At 39.9% G+C, this 16616-nt stretch overlaps 2 protein-coding genes across 2 annotated transcripts; both read left to right on the top strand.

The window, feature by feature from the left end:
- The first annotated feature begins 12089 nt into the window (after positions 1–12089).
- Positions 12090–13254, top strand: LOC147603277 (uncharacterized). The gene is made up of 3 exons (XM_086796722.1): positions 12090–12271; positions 12363–12376; positions 12542–13254. Exons 1-3 carry the CDS (start codon positions 12090–12092, stop codon positions 13252–13254), a joined length of 909 nt encoding a protein of 302 aa, XP_086652848.1.
- Positions 13255–14752: 1498 nt separating this feature from the next.
- Positions 14753–16160, top strand: LOC147603276 (uncharacterized). The gene is made up of 3 exons (XM_086796553.1): positions 14753–15047; positions 15148–15352; positions 15470–16160. Exons 1-3 carry the CDS (start codon positions 14805–14807, stop codon positions 16072–16074), a joined length of 1053 nt encoding a protein of 350 aa, XP_086652679.1. The 5' UTR covers positions 14753–14804; the 3' UTR covers positions 16075–16160.
- Positions 16161–16616: the final 456 nt, after the last annotated feature.

The raw sequence follows: 16616 nt of genomic DNA, 5'->3' as shown, positions 1-16616 counted from the left end.
ACACAGCTTTCCCCTTTGATGAAAATCAAAATTAGGCTCATAATTAGACATTTTACGTATTAAAAACAGGTTGCGCAAAAGGCCATGTATGAGAAGAGGCCCAAAAAGTGGCTCTAAAGTTTTGGAAAATTCAAAACAAAGTAGTATTTATCCTATATAACATGGGTGCACCTCAAGTTTTACATTATTAGCTTGCATATGGAAGGAGAAAAATTCATGCTCCACCTGTATAAAAAACATCATTTCAATATTAGCGAGTCAAAAATTTATCCAATAATTATCGTTTGATGATTCCAAGATTTAGTTTACATTATGGACTTTCCATCAAGCCAAGTTTCATGATCAAACTATGTCCCTTCTAAAAGTTATGTACAAATTACTACTATTTTGAAAACAGCAAAAATCATGCGTTTTATCAGCATGTGTCTAAGAAAATTAAAATATTACCTTGCAAAAGCTAAGAAAAGTGCAATTTAAAAAATCTCAATTTTTTTTGGGGTCTTGAGGAACATCTGTGGATGTTAAACATTTCAAAACTCTTAATAGATTGCCTACAAAAATTCAAGAAAAATGCTAACTTTCAGGACACTTTAGTGTCCAATTACAGAACTAGTGTTAAAACCATGCTTTTCTTGATTATGATGAATTAATGTTTATGTTTAAGCCTTGGTTTATGCATAAACTAAATTTTATATTAAAAGTGAAATTTGTAGCATTATCATTTCATAGTAAATACGGGGAAACTATAGCAAAATTTTATTAATAAAAAATGAAGGTTTTTGCATAAATTAAAATTTATGCTAAAAGTGAACTTTTGAGTATTCTCATTTCATAGTAAATGTGGGGAAACTATAGCAAAATTTTATCATTAGAAAATGAAGGATTTGCATGAACAAATTTTTATATTAAAAGTGAACTTTTGGGCATTTTCATTTCATAGAAAATGTAGGAAAACTATGGCAAAAATTTTATTATTAAAAAAATAAATTTTATGCATAATTAATTTTTATCCTAAAAGTAAAATTTTAAGCATTCTCATTTCATAGAAATAATGGGAAAGTTATGGTAAAATCTTTATCATTGGAAAATGGAATTTAGGCATAGATAACTTTTATATCAAAAGTGAAAATTTGAGTATTATCATTTCTTAGAAAATGTGGGGAAGCTATGGAAAAATTTATATCTTTAGAGAATGAATTTATGCATAATAAATTTTATGCTAAAAGTGGAGTTTTGAGCATTATTCATTTGCCTGAAAAATAAAGAAGGCTATGCATAAATTTTCTAGATGAATTATGAAAATGATTATAAATATAATTCACTTAGATGTGAAATGATGTGAATGGATGTGAAATCGATGTGAATCGATGTGAATGGATGTGAATCGATGTTGTGAAATGATGTGAAATGATATGAATGGATGTGAATGGATCTGAAATGATGTGAAATGATGTGAATGGATTTGAATGGATGTGAAATGATGTGAATGGATTTGAATGGATGTGAAATGATGTGAATGGATGTGAAATGATGTGAATGGATTTGAATGGATGTGAATGGATGTGAAATGATGTGAATGGATAGGAAAAATAGCAGCGTTTTTATAAGAGTAGGAAGATGTCAGGCCATTTTCAGAAACACTGATATTTTTGCTGCAATGGGCTCGCTGCTGAGCAACAAAAATATCGCTGCTTAGTAGCGATATTTCGCTGCTATTTTTGCTACTCATCAGTACTTTTGAGCAAAAAAGTCGAGCCAGTAGACATGATACCAATGTCATAGAGGATAATCTTGAGTATTGTGGAACTATTCATGATATTTTCGAGATTGTATTTAGAGAATTTAGTCTATTCATCTTTGATGTTGTAAAATGGTTCAAGGTGATATATAGAGGTGCTCAGGAAACCATGAAGAAACATCCAAATGGGTTCTTTCAAATTGATTCCACCAAGTTTTGGAATTAAGAGAAAGATACCTTCGTACTACCTCAACACTATCAATAGGTTAGTAACCCAACCAATCCCAAATTAAATCTTGATGTAGTATAATAAAAGTGTAACCCGTTTGCTTTGTGATATTAGGTTGTGTTTCATGCTGATCGAATTGATCCAAAGTGGTGGTATGTTATACAAGTTTCCCCTCGTTTAAAACATATCTTTCAAGATCAAGATGTGGAGGCCGAATCTCTAGATGAGGTGCACGTACTACCTCAAATCGGCTCATTGGAAGAAGATGGTGAAGAAAACATTTTGGATGGGGCCAATGAAGAGCATGAGGAACATCAATCAGATGATGAGTCAACTATCAATCATGACAATGCTTCATTGGATTATGATAATGATAATGATATTGATATGAAACCCCTTCTTTATAGACATTGATATAGATATAGACATTGATGAAGCAACACATATGGATTTATTACAAGATGGGATAGATTCATGATCTTGACATTGTTTCGCTTCTCAAAAGTTTTCAACTATCTTTTTTTTTTTTGCTCGAAACATGGCTCCAAGGGTTTTAATGGATGTTTTTTTTAAACTATATGTCATTTTCTGTGTGTATGTGACATGTACTTTTAAAATTCAGCATCCAAAAAGTCTCTGAAATTTCATGCAATGAAAATAGCAGCGTAGTTTCGTTGCTATTTTCGTTGTTCAGCCAGCGAAATTACAATGCAGTAGCAAAATTTTGATGCTAAAGGCACCACCCGCCGACACTCGAATTTTGTTGTTATAAATGGTGTGAAGCAGTGAAATTTCGTTGTTAATAGCACTATTCAGTAGTGAAATTTTGTTGTGCAGAGCAACGAACGGAATCCCTGACATCCTGACAAAAAAAGCACTACTAGAAAATGCTGCTATGCCCTCGACATGTTGTAGTGTATGCAAGCATGGGAAAGCCTATGCAAGTCATAAGAAATCATAGGCAAGTAGTATAGGAAAACCTTAATCAAGTATAGGCAAGCCATATGCAAGCCTTAGGGCCGTGACTATGCGTGCATAGGCAAGAACTATGGATATGACAAGAAAGAAACCCATGTCAACAACTTCTTGCCCCTTTTTGGCAGTCAATAAGATTTAAAAAACATAATAGAGGGTCCAAATATCTCACAATAATTAAGTATGGCGATGTGTATGATGCAAGCCTTCTTATTCAAGCGCTCTCAACCTAGGTAGAAACCATAAAAATAAGCTAGTTAATAACTATAAAATCACTTTTTCAAAACCCTACATTATGTATAAAACATTGCAAACTTGAACATATGCAAAAGCACCCACACAAAAAGATGAGACAAGCAAGCTATCAAGATGCGAGTGCATAAACCAATTGCTATTTCTTTCATTAGCTTGAGTATTGCATATGGATAAAAATGCACTACAAGACATAAGCATCATTGCATAAGAATCAGCATAGGTATGTAAATATACACTATAAGATTAATCTACTCTCTAAATTGTCATTATCCTTATTTCCATCAAGTCATCAAATTTGTAAAATAAAAAGTACAACGGCTAATCTTACTATCCTTTTTAGTTTGTTGATCATAAAAAGTATCCTTAATGATCTGGGTGATGCATGCATCGCCACATGCATCGCCAGAAGGAGGACCAGGGACTTCATTACCAACAACAAGATGTTATTCAATGAGGATGAGACACTTTTGTTGCTTTATCTTGGAGTAGTTTCTCGAGAAGTTGAATATGGTCTTCAAAACTTGGTTCTGGAAGTAGAGAATTAGAAAATATTGAGAAACATGGGAATATAAAATTCCATGAATTAACTTCCAAAAAAAAACCCATGGGGGAAAGGGATGCTATGACCATATCCCTTTCTTTTGAGAAAAATGACCTTCTTTTTTTATAGTATGTTTAGGTGGTGCCCAATAAATTAAATGGCCACCTTTACACAGGAAATTCTAATTTAAAAAATCATCTCCTTGTGCTCGCCCACCTAGTTCCCTGCTCCTGGGATCAAGTGATATAGTGGTGGTTAGATAGGTTGGATCTAGACTCAAGTCTCCTCCCCATTCCCCAATGGGAGCAATATACTATTTTTAGGATTAAGATGTTCAATTCCACTGCCCAAATAATTTCCTTTTAATAATTTGACACTATTTTTATTTCACCCTTTAGGTTTGGAGGAATGAACCTTCTAGATCCCAAGCAAGAGAGCCACATGGAACGCAGTGGGGGGGATTATAGGTGGTATCAGGAGCCAGTCTAGCTATGGGGAAATTGGATGAGACCACGGTGATCATGTGTTCAAGCCATGGAAGAATATATTCTCAAGGATTCTAGAACCAACCAGGTAGACCTAATAAAGTTACCTTCAACTACTATGACAGAGTTGTAGTTAAGAAAGTTTGTGAATGGGCCAGTGTCCACCACCCCCACGGCCTATTTTCAAGAAGCCCCAAAGGAATCCCACATTTAGATAATGTGTGGGATAAGGTATGGAAATATATAAATGATGAAAGCATGGTTTAAATCCCCTTAAAGATTCATCAAAGAATATCTAAGAATATACTTCTCTATAAAAAGATGGATTGTGAAGGCCTTGTAAAAAGATGGATTGTGAAGGCCTTGTGTTAGCCTAAGTTTTGGATGAAACCTTGAATCTTACCCCACTCTAGTTTAACGAGGAAGTAGACCTTATGCTTCAGCACTTTACAGTAAAGTTATAATTCCACCAATAGTTAGAGAATTGTACCATTGGAATAGAGAGAGAGAGATGTACCTCAATAATTATAAATCTAGTTTGATAGTGGATACATAGGTCATTTTGTATAACTAGTTTCTCTAAAATGAATAAAGAGATGTACATACCAATACCTCACCCACATGCACATGAACAACCATAGGTCATTTTGTATAACTAGTTTCTCTAAAATGAATAAAGAGATGTACATACCAATACCTCACCCACATGCACATGAACAACCGTAAGTTATTCTTAGCATCATCATACATCCATTCACTTATTTCCATCACCCCTACATCATGGATATGCCATGACTATTCACAATCATCATCTAAGCTAAATGTAGTATAGATGATTGAATATACCACTATATCACTTAATCCATGTCATGTACTGAGCTACATGTAGTATATTCATAGTCATCATCTCTACATGTAGCTCAGTCATCTACTATCAAACACCAGACCATAAAGATCTAAGGGCTACCCATAGATACTAATCTTCATATTTACCTACCAAGGGCTTCTTTCTAGGGCTTTGATCCCTCTTCGGAGCATCACCAAAATACCCCTTGCATATTGCCCCAACCCCAGGGTGGAACACTTAAACCACCATCCTCTATACTTCACATCATCTTGATATGATAAGGCCTTAACAACCCAAGTCCATTAACTCTAGTAGCATGTAATCTACCATTAATCTAGTAGCTTCCATTGGAGAAGGTTTAATGTATCACATGGGGCCCTTTCCATCTAACCCTAAAATTGGTGTGAAAAGTGATGTCCAGAGTGTTGTTATATCTTAAAACTAACTTGCCCTCTGTGAGACTCTTGTTTCCCAATTTTTCATTGAACCTCTCTATCCTTTTCTAGCTTTCCCTCTCATACCATTTGACTACTTCATTTTTGTCCAGCAAAAGAGCATGTCCCTCATTTGGTAAAGGATAACCGCCATTGGATGAAACATAACTCGTTGGTGGTCGAGTGACTTTCTCTTCCAAGGCTTCCATCCTTGTAGCCATAGTGTCAAGTTTATTATTGAACTCCACCTTTGTAGCCATAGTGTCCATCTTTGCATTGATTTCCATTAGCATTTGTAGGAGGGTGTCATTGGAGACGGAGTGTGAGGATTGTGGGGTAAACTTGGGGACACTCCCAACATTCATTTCTTCCTCCACTTCTCTTGAAGCTTGCCCAAATGTTTCCTCCGGCACATCCAAAAGGCCATGCTCCATTTCTTACTCCCCTTCTACTTCCTCGGGCGGAGGCCAATGCATTGCGCCTTGGTCTTCCCCTGGGTTTCGGTGCCATAAAATCCCTGGTTTTAAAAAAATGGCGATAGCTTGGGGGTAGGGTTGTCGGATTAAAGATATCTATAGCTTGATAGAGAGATAATGAGATACTCTAAACCCCTATGCAAAGACCCAAAAGATTTGAAGTGTGCGTGCTACTACTCTCTGTATTTAGGGTTCTCAGGGTTATAGGCTGAAATCGTATTTTGGCTATATCTTGAGCTAGAGAAATTAGAATTCAACACTTTCTTGCTCAAATCGAAGCCCTTGATGAGTTCTACACGAGCCTATGTGATTAGATCTATGAGACACTCCATGTGACTGAATTAGGGTTTATCAGTCGTAGTAAAACCCTAATTTCCACCCTAAAGGAATATCCAATTTCAAAGGTTAAGGGCTTTTTGGGTAGGTCTAAGGAAGTACTAAGGTCTTGTGTAATCACGTTTAATTTAGTTCTAAAGGATTTTGATTGAATTAGGGTTTTGACAATTCTGCAGAATCTTACCCAAGTGTCTTTCTTATTGACCAATGGCTTCCCGCTTGCCCCAATTCACTTGTTCAAGCATCCAATACTCCATTGGCATCCAAAAAGCTCATAGAATGTGCTCACCAATGCCCATAACTCCAACCATGCATAGGATTTTGAAATTTTTTTTGGCATGGTCTCCTTTGTATTAGGAGCCAAATCTCAATCTCCTAAGTATCAAATTTTCAGCATCAATACTCATTGGTGGTTTGGCATCTTGCATAAACTGCACAATACATTGCCCGAATGTTTGCCTCATCAAATAGGCATCAAATCCATGCATTACCTAAGTGAATCACCGCAATACATGTACCAATGTCTTCGATGAAGCGCGTCGAAGCTTGCTAATCTCCTAGCCGAGCTCTTCCCACCCTCGTACTACCTAGTCCGATTCTAGGCACAAGCTGGGGCCATGTCTTTACCTCCAAGTACCTAATCCTCCACCGTACCACTTTACCACGGCACTCACGGCACGGTGGATTCAAGCCATGCTCCCCTCAGGCCGATTCTCTAATAATTGTGACGTGGTACTGTGCTTTGCTTCTTGAATGTAAAAGCAAGGAAGATTACTTACAACCACATGGCATGACTCATGCCCTTTTACAACTCATTCATTATTACAACCAAAGAGCATGGACTCATGCTTTTCAATCAAATCCCAAGAATCTTCCCTCCATCCAACAAAACCACTCAACTCCAATCACCACAACAATAGCATGTGAGGGTAAGCAAGATCAATAGCTCAATCCACAATCTCTCATGCATGCCCACATTCCATGTGACTCCTCATAGCATTGAGATGGCTATAAATGGCTCAATGGCATCCAATACCCGTTTGCAATACTCAAAGATATGAGAATATATATCATATCAATGCAAGATTGGTGCCAAGAGCTCATTCATGACTTCCATAACCCTTCCAATGCATAGAATCACATCCATATATCATAACCATCAAGAGCATAGGAGCCATCTCTACACCATCTCATATCCCATAGCATGAATAAGACAATCCTTGATTCTTCAATGAAATTGATTGGAAACTTGGAAGGCCTCTTACCACACTTGATGCACATAAAGCTAGTTGATGAAGCATTCCCTTGACATGAAGCTTGATGTAGATAGAATTCAAGCCATCTAAAATCTCCAATTAAAAGCCCTCATCACTAAAAAGATCCAAGAAATCACCAAAATGAATGTGGATGCCAAGTGCAATGCTGCTCAAGCTGCCCCATCAACCAAATGGAATGGATCTTATGCTAGCCTTCTATGGCTTTAAAGCAATAGCTTTAAATGGTAGCAAAACGAAGATCAATGGCCGTCTGCAAGATCTATGAATGTTAGCCCGTCGGTCTCTCTCTCCAGTCATTGTGTGATGAAGCAATGCACGAACTCGACACTGAACTGCGCAGCTACATGGCTGCACCACAACAGATCTACGAAAGCCATGATTCGTAGCTATGGCAGCCAAAAATGTAGCAGCAACCAAAAACGCCATAGAAAAATGGGAGAAGAAGACAAAAACGAACAGCCATGCTGCCAAAAATGCTATGGCACCTTCAAAGCCTCTCAAGGGCTATGTATTCTGTGCATAATGGACTGGAATGCTACCGAAAACAGCCATGCTGCCAAAAATGCTATGGCACCTTCAAAGCCTCTCAAGGGCTATGTATTCTGTGCATAATGGACTGGAATGCTACCGAAAACGCCATCGTCCCTTCAAACTTCTGAAGAGCTACAAATTCTGTGCAAATATCGTCTGAGGGGGTTTCTTGCACTAATGCTTCAACAACCCTTGTGCATGAGCAATGGAGGTTAAGATCTAGGGTTTTGGCAAGAAGATGAGGAAGAGGAAAAAAAAATGTGTAAAAAGTTTTAGAAATCTCCCATCAATTTGGTACTCCCCATGATCCTCTCTGTGTGCTCAACAAAAGCCCCACAAAATTGGATCAAAACGGTGCAAGAATTAGGAGCAATGGTGATGGAAAGATTGAGGAAGAAGCACAAACTCATAATCGCATTAACATAGTGATTAACAGGTGATTAATTCAAATTTTCCCCAATTTTGGTCTAGCCGTTCCAAAATTTGATCGAGGGCTCCAAAATTTGGTCCAAATTAAATAAATCTCCCCAAAATCACTTAAAAATCCAAGAAAGCAAGCCTGAACCCCACTATTCCTACACGATTAATAAAAAATTAATCAAGATTAAGTCCAAAAACTCAAGAAACCCAAAAATTTCAGAAATCCATCAAGAAATACCAATCTCATGCACCAAAAACCTTGAAAGTGGATCAAAATCAAGGCTCTAACACCAAATGGAATGGATCTAGAGTTAAAGATGAAATCAAACACATGAAAGATGAATTCTAGCATCCATTACACGTGAAATTAGCATTTCTAAGCATCATAGCCAAAGATGAACAAGAGAGAGAATCCATATGTGTATGTAGCAAAGACAAAGATACACAATGGCCTAAGTGTGTTATCCTCTCACCAAGAGGATGGATTGAAAGCTAGCCATGAGCCTTGACCATAGATGGCCATCTCCATAGTAGGAGCCAATCTCCATATAGTAAGAGCCAAAGGTACAATGGAATATTAGTAAAATGACAAAAGGTCCTATCCATGTGCCCACCAAGGCCCTATTTATAGTGTTTTACACATGGGCCCATTTACATGTATGCTATAGGCTCATGAGAGAGAGAGAGAGAGAGAGAGAGAGAGAGAGAGAGAGCGCACACACACACACACACACACACACACACACATAATACACACACACACACATTTATAGGTATGCATATATAAATAGATCTATATGTATGCCAACATAAACACATACATTTGCATGCACACACTGCACCACGCACACACACATCCACATATAGAAAAACACACACACACTCACACGCACGTGCACATTCACAAATATGCACACTTACATGCACACACACACACACATATATGTATATATATATATATGTATGTATGTATGTGTGTGTATGTGTGTATGTATGTGTGTGTGTGTGTGTGTATGTATGTATGTTTACACACACAGACACATGTATATATATTTATACACATATGGTTATATAATATAATATAATATATATATATAATAGAGAGAGGGGGGGAATGAGAGAGTTTTTTAAAATAAAGATAAAGATGTTTTAACATACACATATGCATGTATATGTATGTATGGATGTATACACACACACACACACACATACACGCATATATATATATATATATATACATATATATATATATATATATATATTAAGAGGGAGAGAGAGAGATATGTAAATATATATACATATACACATATGTAAATATATATATGTATATTGTCTATATTTACATGTGTATTTGATTAAATGTTCGTTTTGTTTTAAATAAATAGAAAATAGGGACCTCTTTTTTTTCTTAATGTTTTGTTTCTATTTAAATTAATAAAATGTTCATTTTGTTTTTAGGAAGAGAGAGAGGGGGGGAGGGAGCCGGGAAAATTAGGCTCCTATTACTCTAGGATTTGAAAAATATCAAGTTCAGAATCCTACTTCCAAACCTTTGACAACTTTTTCTTCCCCACCATCACTTTGCATATTTGACAAGCCAATTATACACGTGGGTCAACACATACAAGGTACCCACTAGAGTAAATAATATACACAAGGGTGATGATATAAATTGTAATATTGTATTTGGGATGGTAAGTACATGATTGTATGAAATTTGAAGGAGCTTACGACTAGCTGCACATGCAACGAACAAGCGCTTGCGTGTATTACACTGTGTCGTACACAGGGTGCGCTTAAAAAAATCCATGGTCGGCGCGCGTCCGTTCCTTCACATCAATGACTGATTTTTTATACGCACGTGATAGTTTCGGAAGGTGGCATGTGATCGGCTTGGGAGCTTTGAAAGGTTTAAGGTTTTTGTTGAGAATTTACAGAAGGTTTTGAGCCGAAATATATCTAAAAAAAAAGGTTGCATCTTTTTTGCAGACAAAACAATTTTTATAAAATTCTTGCCGAGTACGTACTTAGATATTTCCAAAGTCTGCCAACTCTTGGGAAGCAGCAAGGTAGCTTTCACGAAAACTTTAATATATATATATATCACACACACATTTACTCTACAGATTTCCCCAAGTTTGAAATTTAAAGAAAATAGCTACACTTTCTGAAAAATACACTTATTATTACATTTTTGTTTTTTTGTCCACCTTTCAAGCCTCGAGGGGAACGCCTTTCAAGCTTCAACGGGAAGCCAGCCCCTGCATAATTAGTGCGTGAAAGCCACATTAATTTTCTCAATAGAGATTGGGATTAGTAGTAATGTGGTGATGGTTTAAAAAGACCTTGGCCTGGTATTTATAAATATATAATTATTATTGTTCCGAAAAAAACCACGATTAAGTTTTCTAAAGTAGGTTAGTTCAGTGCTAGAAAAAAATGTTTTTTAAAACCTTTAAAATTAAAGGCAATGCTTAGGCTTAATCATGATTTTCACTTTAAAATCACTAAATCACTTGAAATCATACAAATACCGGGTTTATTTTTTTTCAACAGTTAAAATTAAAAGCAATGCTTAGGTTTAATGGGGATTTCGACTTGAAAATCATTTGAAATCATACAAATATTGGGAGTACAAATTTTATCCCAAGCAACCATGAATTCCAACGAGGATTTCTCAATTTCATCTAGGAAATTTACATGCACTGGCTTAGCTTACCTCAGTATACATTTCAGTGGGCTCATTGTGTCTTAGCGTAGCTTTCAAGTCTCTCTTTTCGAATGTCCTGAAGCATATGCAATCAGGGTCAAGTGCAGGAAATCGCCGAGTAGGTAAGAGCTGATTGCTGCAAGTTTATGGTATTGGTCGACTGTGCGCAGGGGCTGCAACTGTCGACTGTAAGGATCGGTTCAGGTAACATAGCCTGCATAAGAGAGGATAGGAACAGTCCAGTGTTGAAAAGTAGGTGGGCCGGTAACCAGCAGGAATCATCAGCGTGAAGTGGAGATCGACGTTTCAGCTGCGCGCTCCGGGGACGGTCCCCTGGACAGCGTGGGTGGGTAGGCACCAAGCAGGAAGAGATCATGTCTAGATCAGGCTTTCTGTAATATGGAGCAGACCTATGCAAAAAAGCTGCAGTATGGGGGTATCTCTGAGGAGACCCAAGCCTCCTTGTATCAAGAGATGGTGCAGGACATGGAAAAGCTATCTGCCAAGAATGGGGAAGGCAAGAAGGTCTTCCAGACCAAGGTGGAACTGTCTGTGGAGAAGGCAATTGCAGGGCTGCATAAAGCAATGTCTTGTGGGGTATACATGTATTTTATGGGGAAACCACCCTCTGAGGATGAGTTCAGAAGATGGTTTGCAGAGGTGTATGGGGGCAGGGCTGGACTCAGTAAGTCACACTTTGCAGGCAAAGGCTTCTTCCAGGCCATTATGGAGACTGAAGCCCAGAGGGATTATGTGCTTGGGACAGTTGCAGCTTTTAAAGGCAACCTGGTGTATACTATGCCATGGGCCCCCTCCATCAAACCAGGCTAAAGCCATGGCATACAGGATTAAAGCCACTGTGGCTAGAGTAGTTCACCCTATGCAGTTTGGGTTTGTTCAGGGGAGGAGTATCCATGAAGCCATCCTAAATGTAATCACAGCCATGGAGTGGGCTTCTGATCAAGGGGTTGAACATGTAATGATCAACATGGATTTAGAGAAGGCTTATGTGACAGGGTAGGCTGGGAATACCTACTAGCAGTTGTGGAGAAAATGGGCTTTGGTATGCAGTTTCTTGGAATGGTCAATCAGCAATGCATGTGCACAGATTCAGATCAATGGGTATGTGTCTGATGGCTTTCAACTAGCAAGATCTGTGAGACAAGGGTGCCCATTGGCCCCCCTGCTCTTTTCCCTAGCAACTGACCCTCTGTTGAGAAATGTAGACAAACTGATTCAGAAGGGCACCTTGAAGCCTCTGATGCTTCTCCACTCAACTCTTTGCAGATGACAACTCCAACATAGTGCAGTGCAGTGAAGAATCTATGAAGGGATTGATGCAAATATATGACAACTTCTGTGCTGTGTCAGGCTCCAAAATTGCCCCTCACAAAACAGAGTGTGTTAAACTGAGCTTCTCTGATAGGGCTGACTGTTTGGCCTCTTTGGGGTTGAAGGACTTGGGTCCTGGGAAGATTATCAGATATTTGGGTTGCCCTATAGGGCTGGGGCTGACTCCCCACCAATGTTTTACCTGGTTTAGTGATAGAATCAGAGGGAAAATCAAAGCCAGGGCCCATTTAAGACTCAACTTGGCTGGCAGAATCATTGCACTAAGGCACATCCGCATGGCACTTCCTGTGTATGTTGCCACACTACTGAAGTTCTCAGGTAATGACTGGAACAAGCTTGCAATGCAGTTCAGAGAATTCCTCTGGAGTTTTGCAGATAAGAGGTCCTGGTCCTTTATTTCATGGGAGCAGATATGCTCTCCTAGGGAGGAAGGTGGCTGGGGGATCCGTGATATCATAGCTAAGGCTCAAGGCCTGCTTAACAAATGGATTCCCAAACTGGACAGCCCACAACCTTGGGCACAGATTATTAAGTGGAGAATTGAGCAGGCCTCACTTAAAGGCTCCCAATGGCTCAATACAAGCTGGATTGATAAGCTAATGCACCCTGACAAGCTAAAGGGCTGGAACTCCTCCCTTGATAGCTAGTAAACAGCTGGAAAGCAATAACTAAGGAGGCAGTATGGATGGGTTCCCGGTTTAACTAAGGAGGCAGTATGGAGGCAGTATGGATGGGCAGTATGGAGGCAGTATGGATGGGTTCCCGGTTTAACTAAGGAGGCAGTATGGATGGGTTCCCGGTTTGACTCATCCCTTGAGCAGAGCATTTGGCTTTGCAAAGATGCAATGCAAAATGGTGTCCCAGCAGTGGAAGCTAACCCCAGAGTAGCAAAAAGGCTGGAAGCAAAGGGTTTGGCAAAGTTCAAGGACATTTGGTGCTCTACTACTAAACAATGGCTGATCCCTGTGCTGGTAGATGGAATGCACTTAACAATGAAGAGCAAAGACTGATGCTTCATGTACTGAGCAATATCAGGAGGGAATGGCCCACCTCCCCAATGGTGACCACAAGGGTTAGCATCAAGTATTGGTCCCTCCCAAGCATAAGACCCAAGGTGTCTAGACAGAAATGGGCTATGAGAATAGCTGTTGCTTGGAAGAAGGAAAACTGCACTCTAACAGTGGATTATTGCAGGCAGAGAGCCAGGCAAACATGGGGCTCTACAGGCTCAGGCAGATTGGACCTACTCTTGTGGAGAATACTGAATAGGAAACTACCAGTTAGGGGCATAACCAGCAAGTGGAGCCAGGGGAACCCTTACTGTCCCAGGTGCAAAACCCATAAGGAATCTATGAGGCATGCTTTTTGGGAGTGCAAGGAGGTGTACCCTGTGTGGGCAGCAGTCAGCAGAATCCTCAGTGACTGTGGAGTGCTTGACAAGATCAACTGGAAGCAAGCAGTCATTGGATGCAAGGGCAGGATGAACCCTGCCATATATCAAGTGTGGCAAACACTGAGAGGCTTGATACTAAGCAGGATATGGGAATCTAGGAATGCTATACTACACAGGGGATCCAGCTGTGACTATAGCTCCATAGGGAGAGTAAGGAATCTAGTGGTAGAAGGTCTTGTACTAGCAAGGACTAGGGAGAGAGGGAAGATTAAAGCTACCGTGGATCTACTGCTTAGGAAAGTCCATAAGCTCCAGTGTTCACCTTAGGGTGCAAGGACTAGGGAGAGAGGGAAGATTAAAGCTACCGTGGATCTACTGCTTAGGAAAGTCCATAAGCTCCAGTGTTCACCTTAGGGTGCTGTATCTTTTTTGATACTTAATATAATTTCTTTGCATTAAAAAAAAAAAGTCTCTCTTTTCTCAGCAGTGAATTACCTTTCAAAACCTTACAAAGCGTTTTGAGCTGTACTTGGAGTGGGTAGCTGTAGCAGATGCTGTACTACCCAGGCGAGTTTGCGTGCTCATTTGAAACCTCGCTCTGGTTCGTCCCCATGGACACGTGCGCCACGATCGCAATTTCGCACGTCGGCCACCTTCTACGTGTCGCACAGCCACACTATTTAGCTGACGCTGCAATTTTATCCTCTCCGGACTCCACCACACCCTACCTCCTCACTGCGGCATGCAAATATAATTATATGCTGCAGCGCACCCTCTTCATCTACCTACACCTTCGCACCCACCATGCTTGCATGCCCATCCCCTTTAGAGCATTCTGCTAGAGATCCGATCTCTGGTCATAGCTCCAAGCTCCACTCTCAAACATCTGGACAGAGTACTGTATCTGATCTAGACTCATTGCGTTTGAAGTCTCTGGTTGAGGAATACTTGGAGCCTACAGTACAGCACCGCCCACTTAATCTGAGTCCTCAACGCATAATTACTAGCCCAGAGAGTCATACCCTGCAACACCAGCCCTTAACCCAAGTAAGTTTAATTTCTTAATTAGCGCCTAGTTGCTGAACGTTTTGTGTGATGTTATAGAAATTAAGCCCACTACTAATTAGGCCTACAATGTTGTATGCAGGAGCTCCAAGCGATTCTGCGTAGTGTGAGAGTAGATGCAGAACTGCTCAGGGGAGTCATGCGGGCAACCAGAAAAGCCGAATACATGAAATGTACCTTACACAAGCAGAGACAGTCGGTAATTTTAGAGCAGCTTAGGGAAATGGGGTACAATGCAGGCATTTGCAAATCAAAGAGGGACAACAACCGTTGCGGTTTTCCTCTAGGTGCGCTCTGTCCAAAACACACACACACACACACACACACACACACACACACAGAGCCAAACCTTATTTTGTAGAATCCCGTCCTAACCCTTCTTTGGTTTCCGTTTTCCAAACTAGATGAGCACGAATACATGGACGTGATCCTGGAAAAGAGTAGCGATCAAGCCAACGCTGAGAGAGTATTTATCGACCTGAGATTTCGATCACAGTTCGAGATTGCAAGGCCGACCTGTGCGTATCAGGAGTTGCTGAAGATGGTGCCCAAGGCATATGTGGGCGGTGCATGGGCATTAGAGAGGGTGGTAAGGGTGATGAGCGAGGCGATCAAGAGGTCTTTGGAGAGCCGGGGCATGCCTTTGCCCCCTTGGAGAAGGCTTGACTTCCTGCACGCCAAATGGTTTTCACCTAATGGGCACTCCAGAAGAGCTACTGTTGCAGATAACGATCAGGCTCTCAACCCATCTCTACTGCTCTTTAGGAAGCGGGCACTTAAGGATTGCAATACTAGTTGTATACCTTCTAATATTAAGGGCAGCCAGTTTCACCAAAATGTAAGACTCATGAGAGAGCAATGGCAACCACCTCTCATCATTAACCCGCAGCTACGCCCCCCTCTCAACAAACACACCAGAAAATTTGTAGGCGCCTTGGCTGTAGCTTTACATGGATCAAGCCCTCTCTGTATACCCAGTGTCACCTTGGACAATCTCCACTTTCAATAAGCGTGAAGTTCCGAGCACTTTTCTCCACAAATCCCAGACTTTAATTTTGTAGGCCCTGTTCTCCAAAAATCCGAACCTTTAATTTTTAATTTTGGAGTGCGCTTACTGGTTGCAATTTGAGATTATTACTAAGGTTCTTAAAATGCATTTTTTTCCTTACGCTAGGACTTGCACATAAACACATAAATGTACTTAGAGTTGCTTACAACATATGGAAAGATCTCCAAGTGAGAAGTGGGAAAGTAGAGTTATATCATTGCATGGTAAGGAGAGTGTGGTGCGTGGGTGACATACGTCGCGCATGCAAGTTTGTTGTAGGTAGGCATGGAAGCAGAATGGATGCAAGATGACGGGGAGCTAGGGGAGCAAAGGGCCCAAAGCTGGGGCGACTGGGACACAGAAGATTGTGAAGAGATGAAATGGGCTCGTGATGAAGATGATGAGACTCAAGAAAAGAAAAGGCCTCATCTAGATTGGATAGCAAGTAAACTTCACCCTAGTACCTCTTTTGTGCATTCATCTATTTCCAAGGTATGTACTAA

The sequence above is a fragment of the Cibotium barometz genome, chromosome 64 (assembly GCF_041138505.1).
Source record: "Cibotium barometz isolate CiBa-2024 chromosome 64, ASM4113850v1, whole genome shotgun sequence".
NCBI classification, from domain to species: domain Eukaryota; kingdom Viridiplantae; phylum Streptophyta; class Polypodiopsida; order Cyatheales; family Cibotiaceae; genus Cibotium; species Cibotium barometz.
This window is presented reverse-complemented; position numbering and strand designations above follow the sequence as displayed.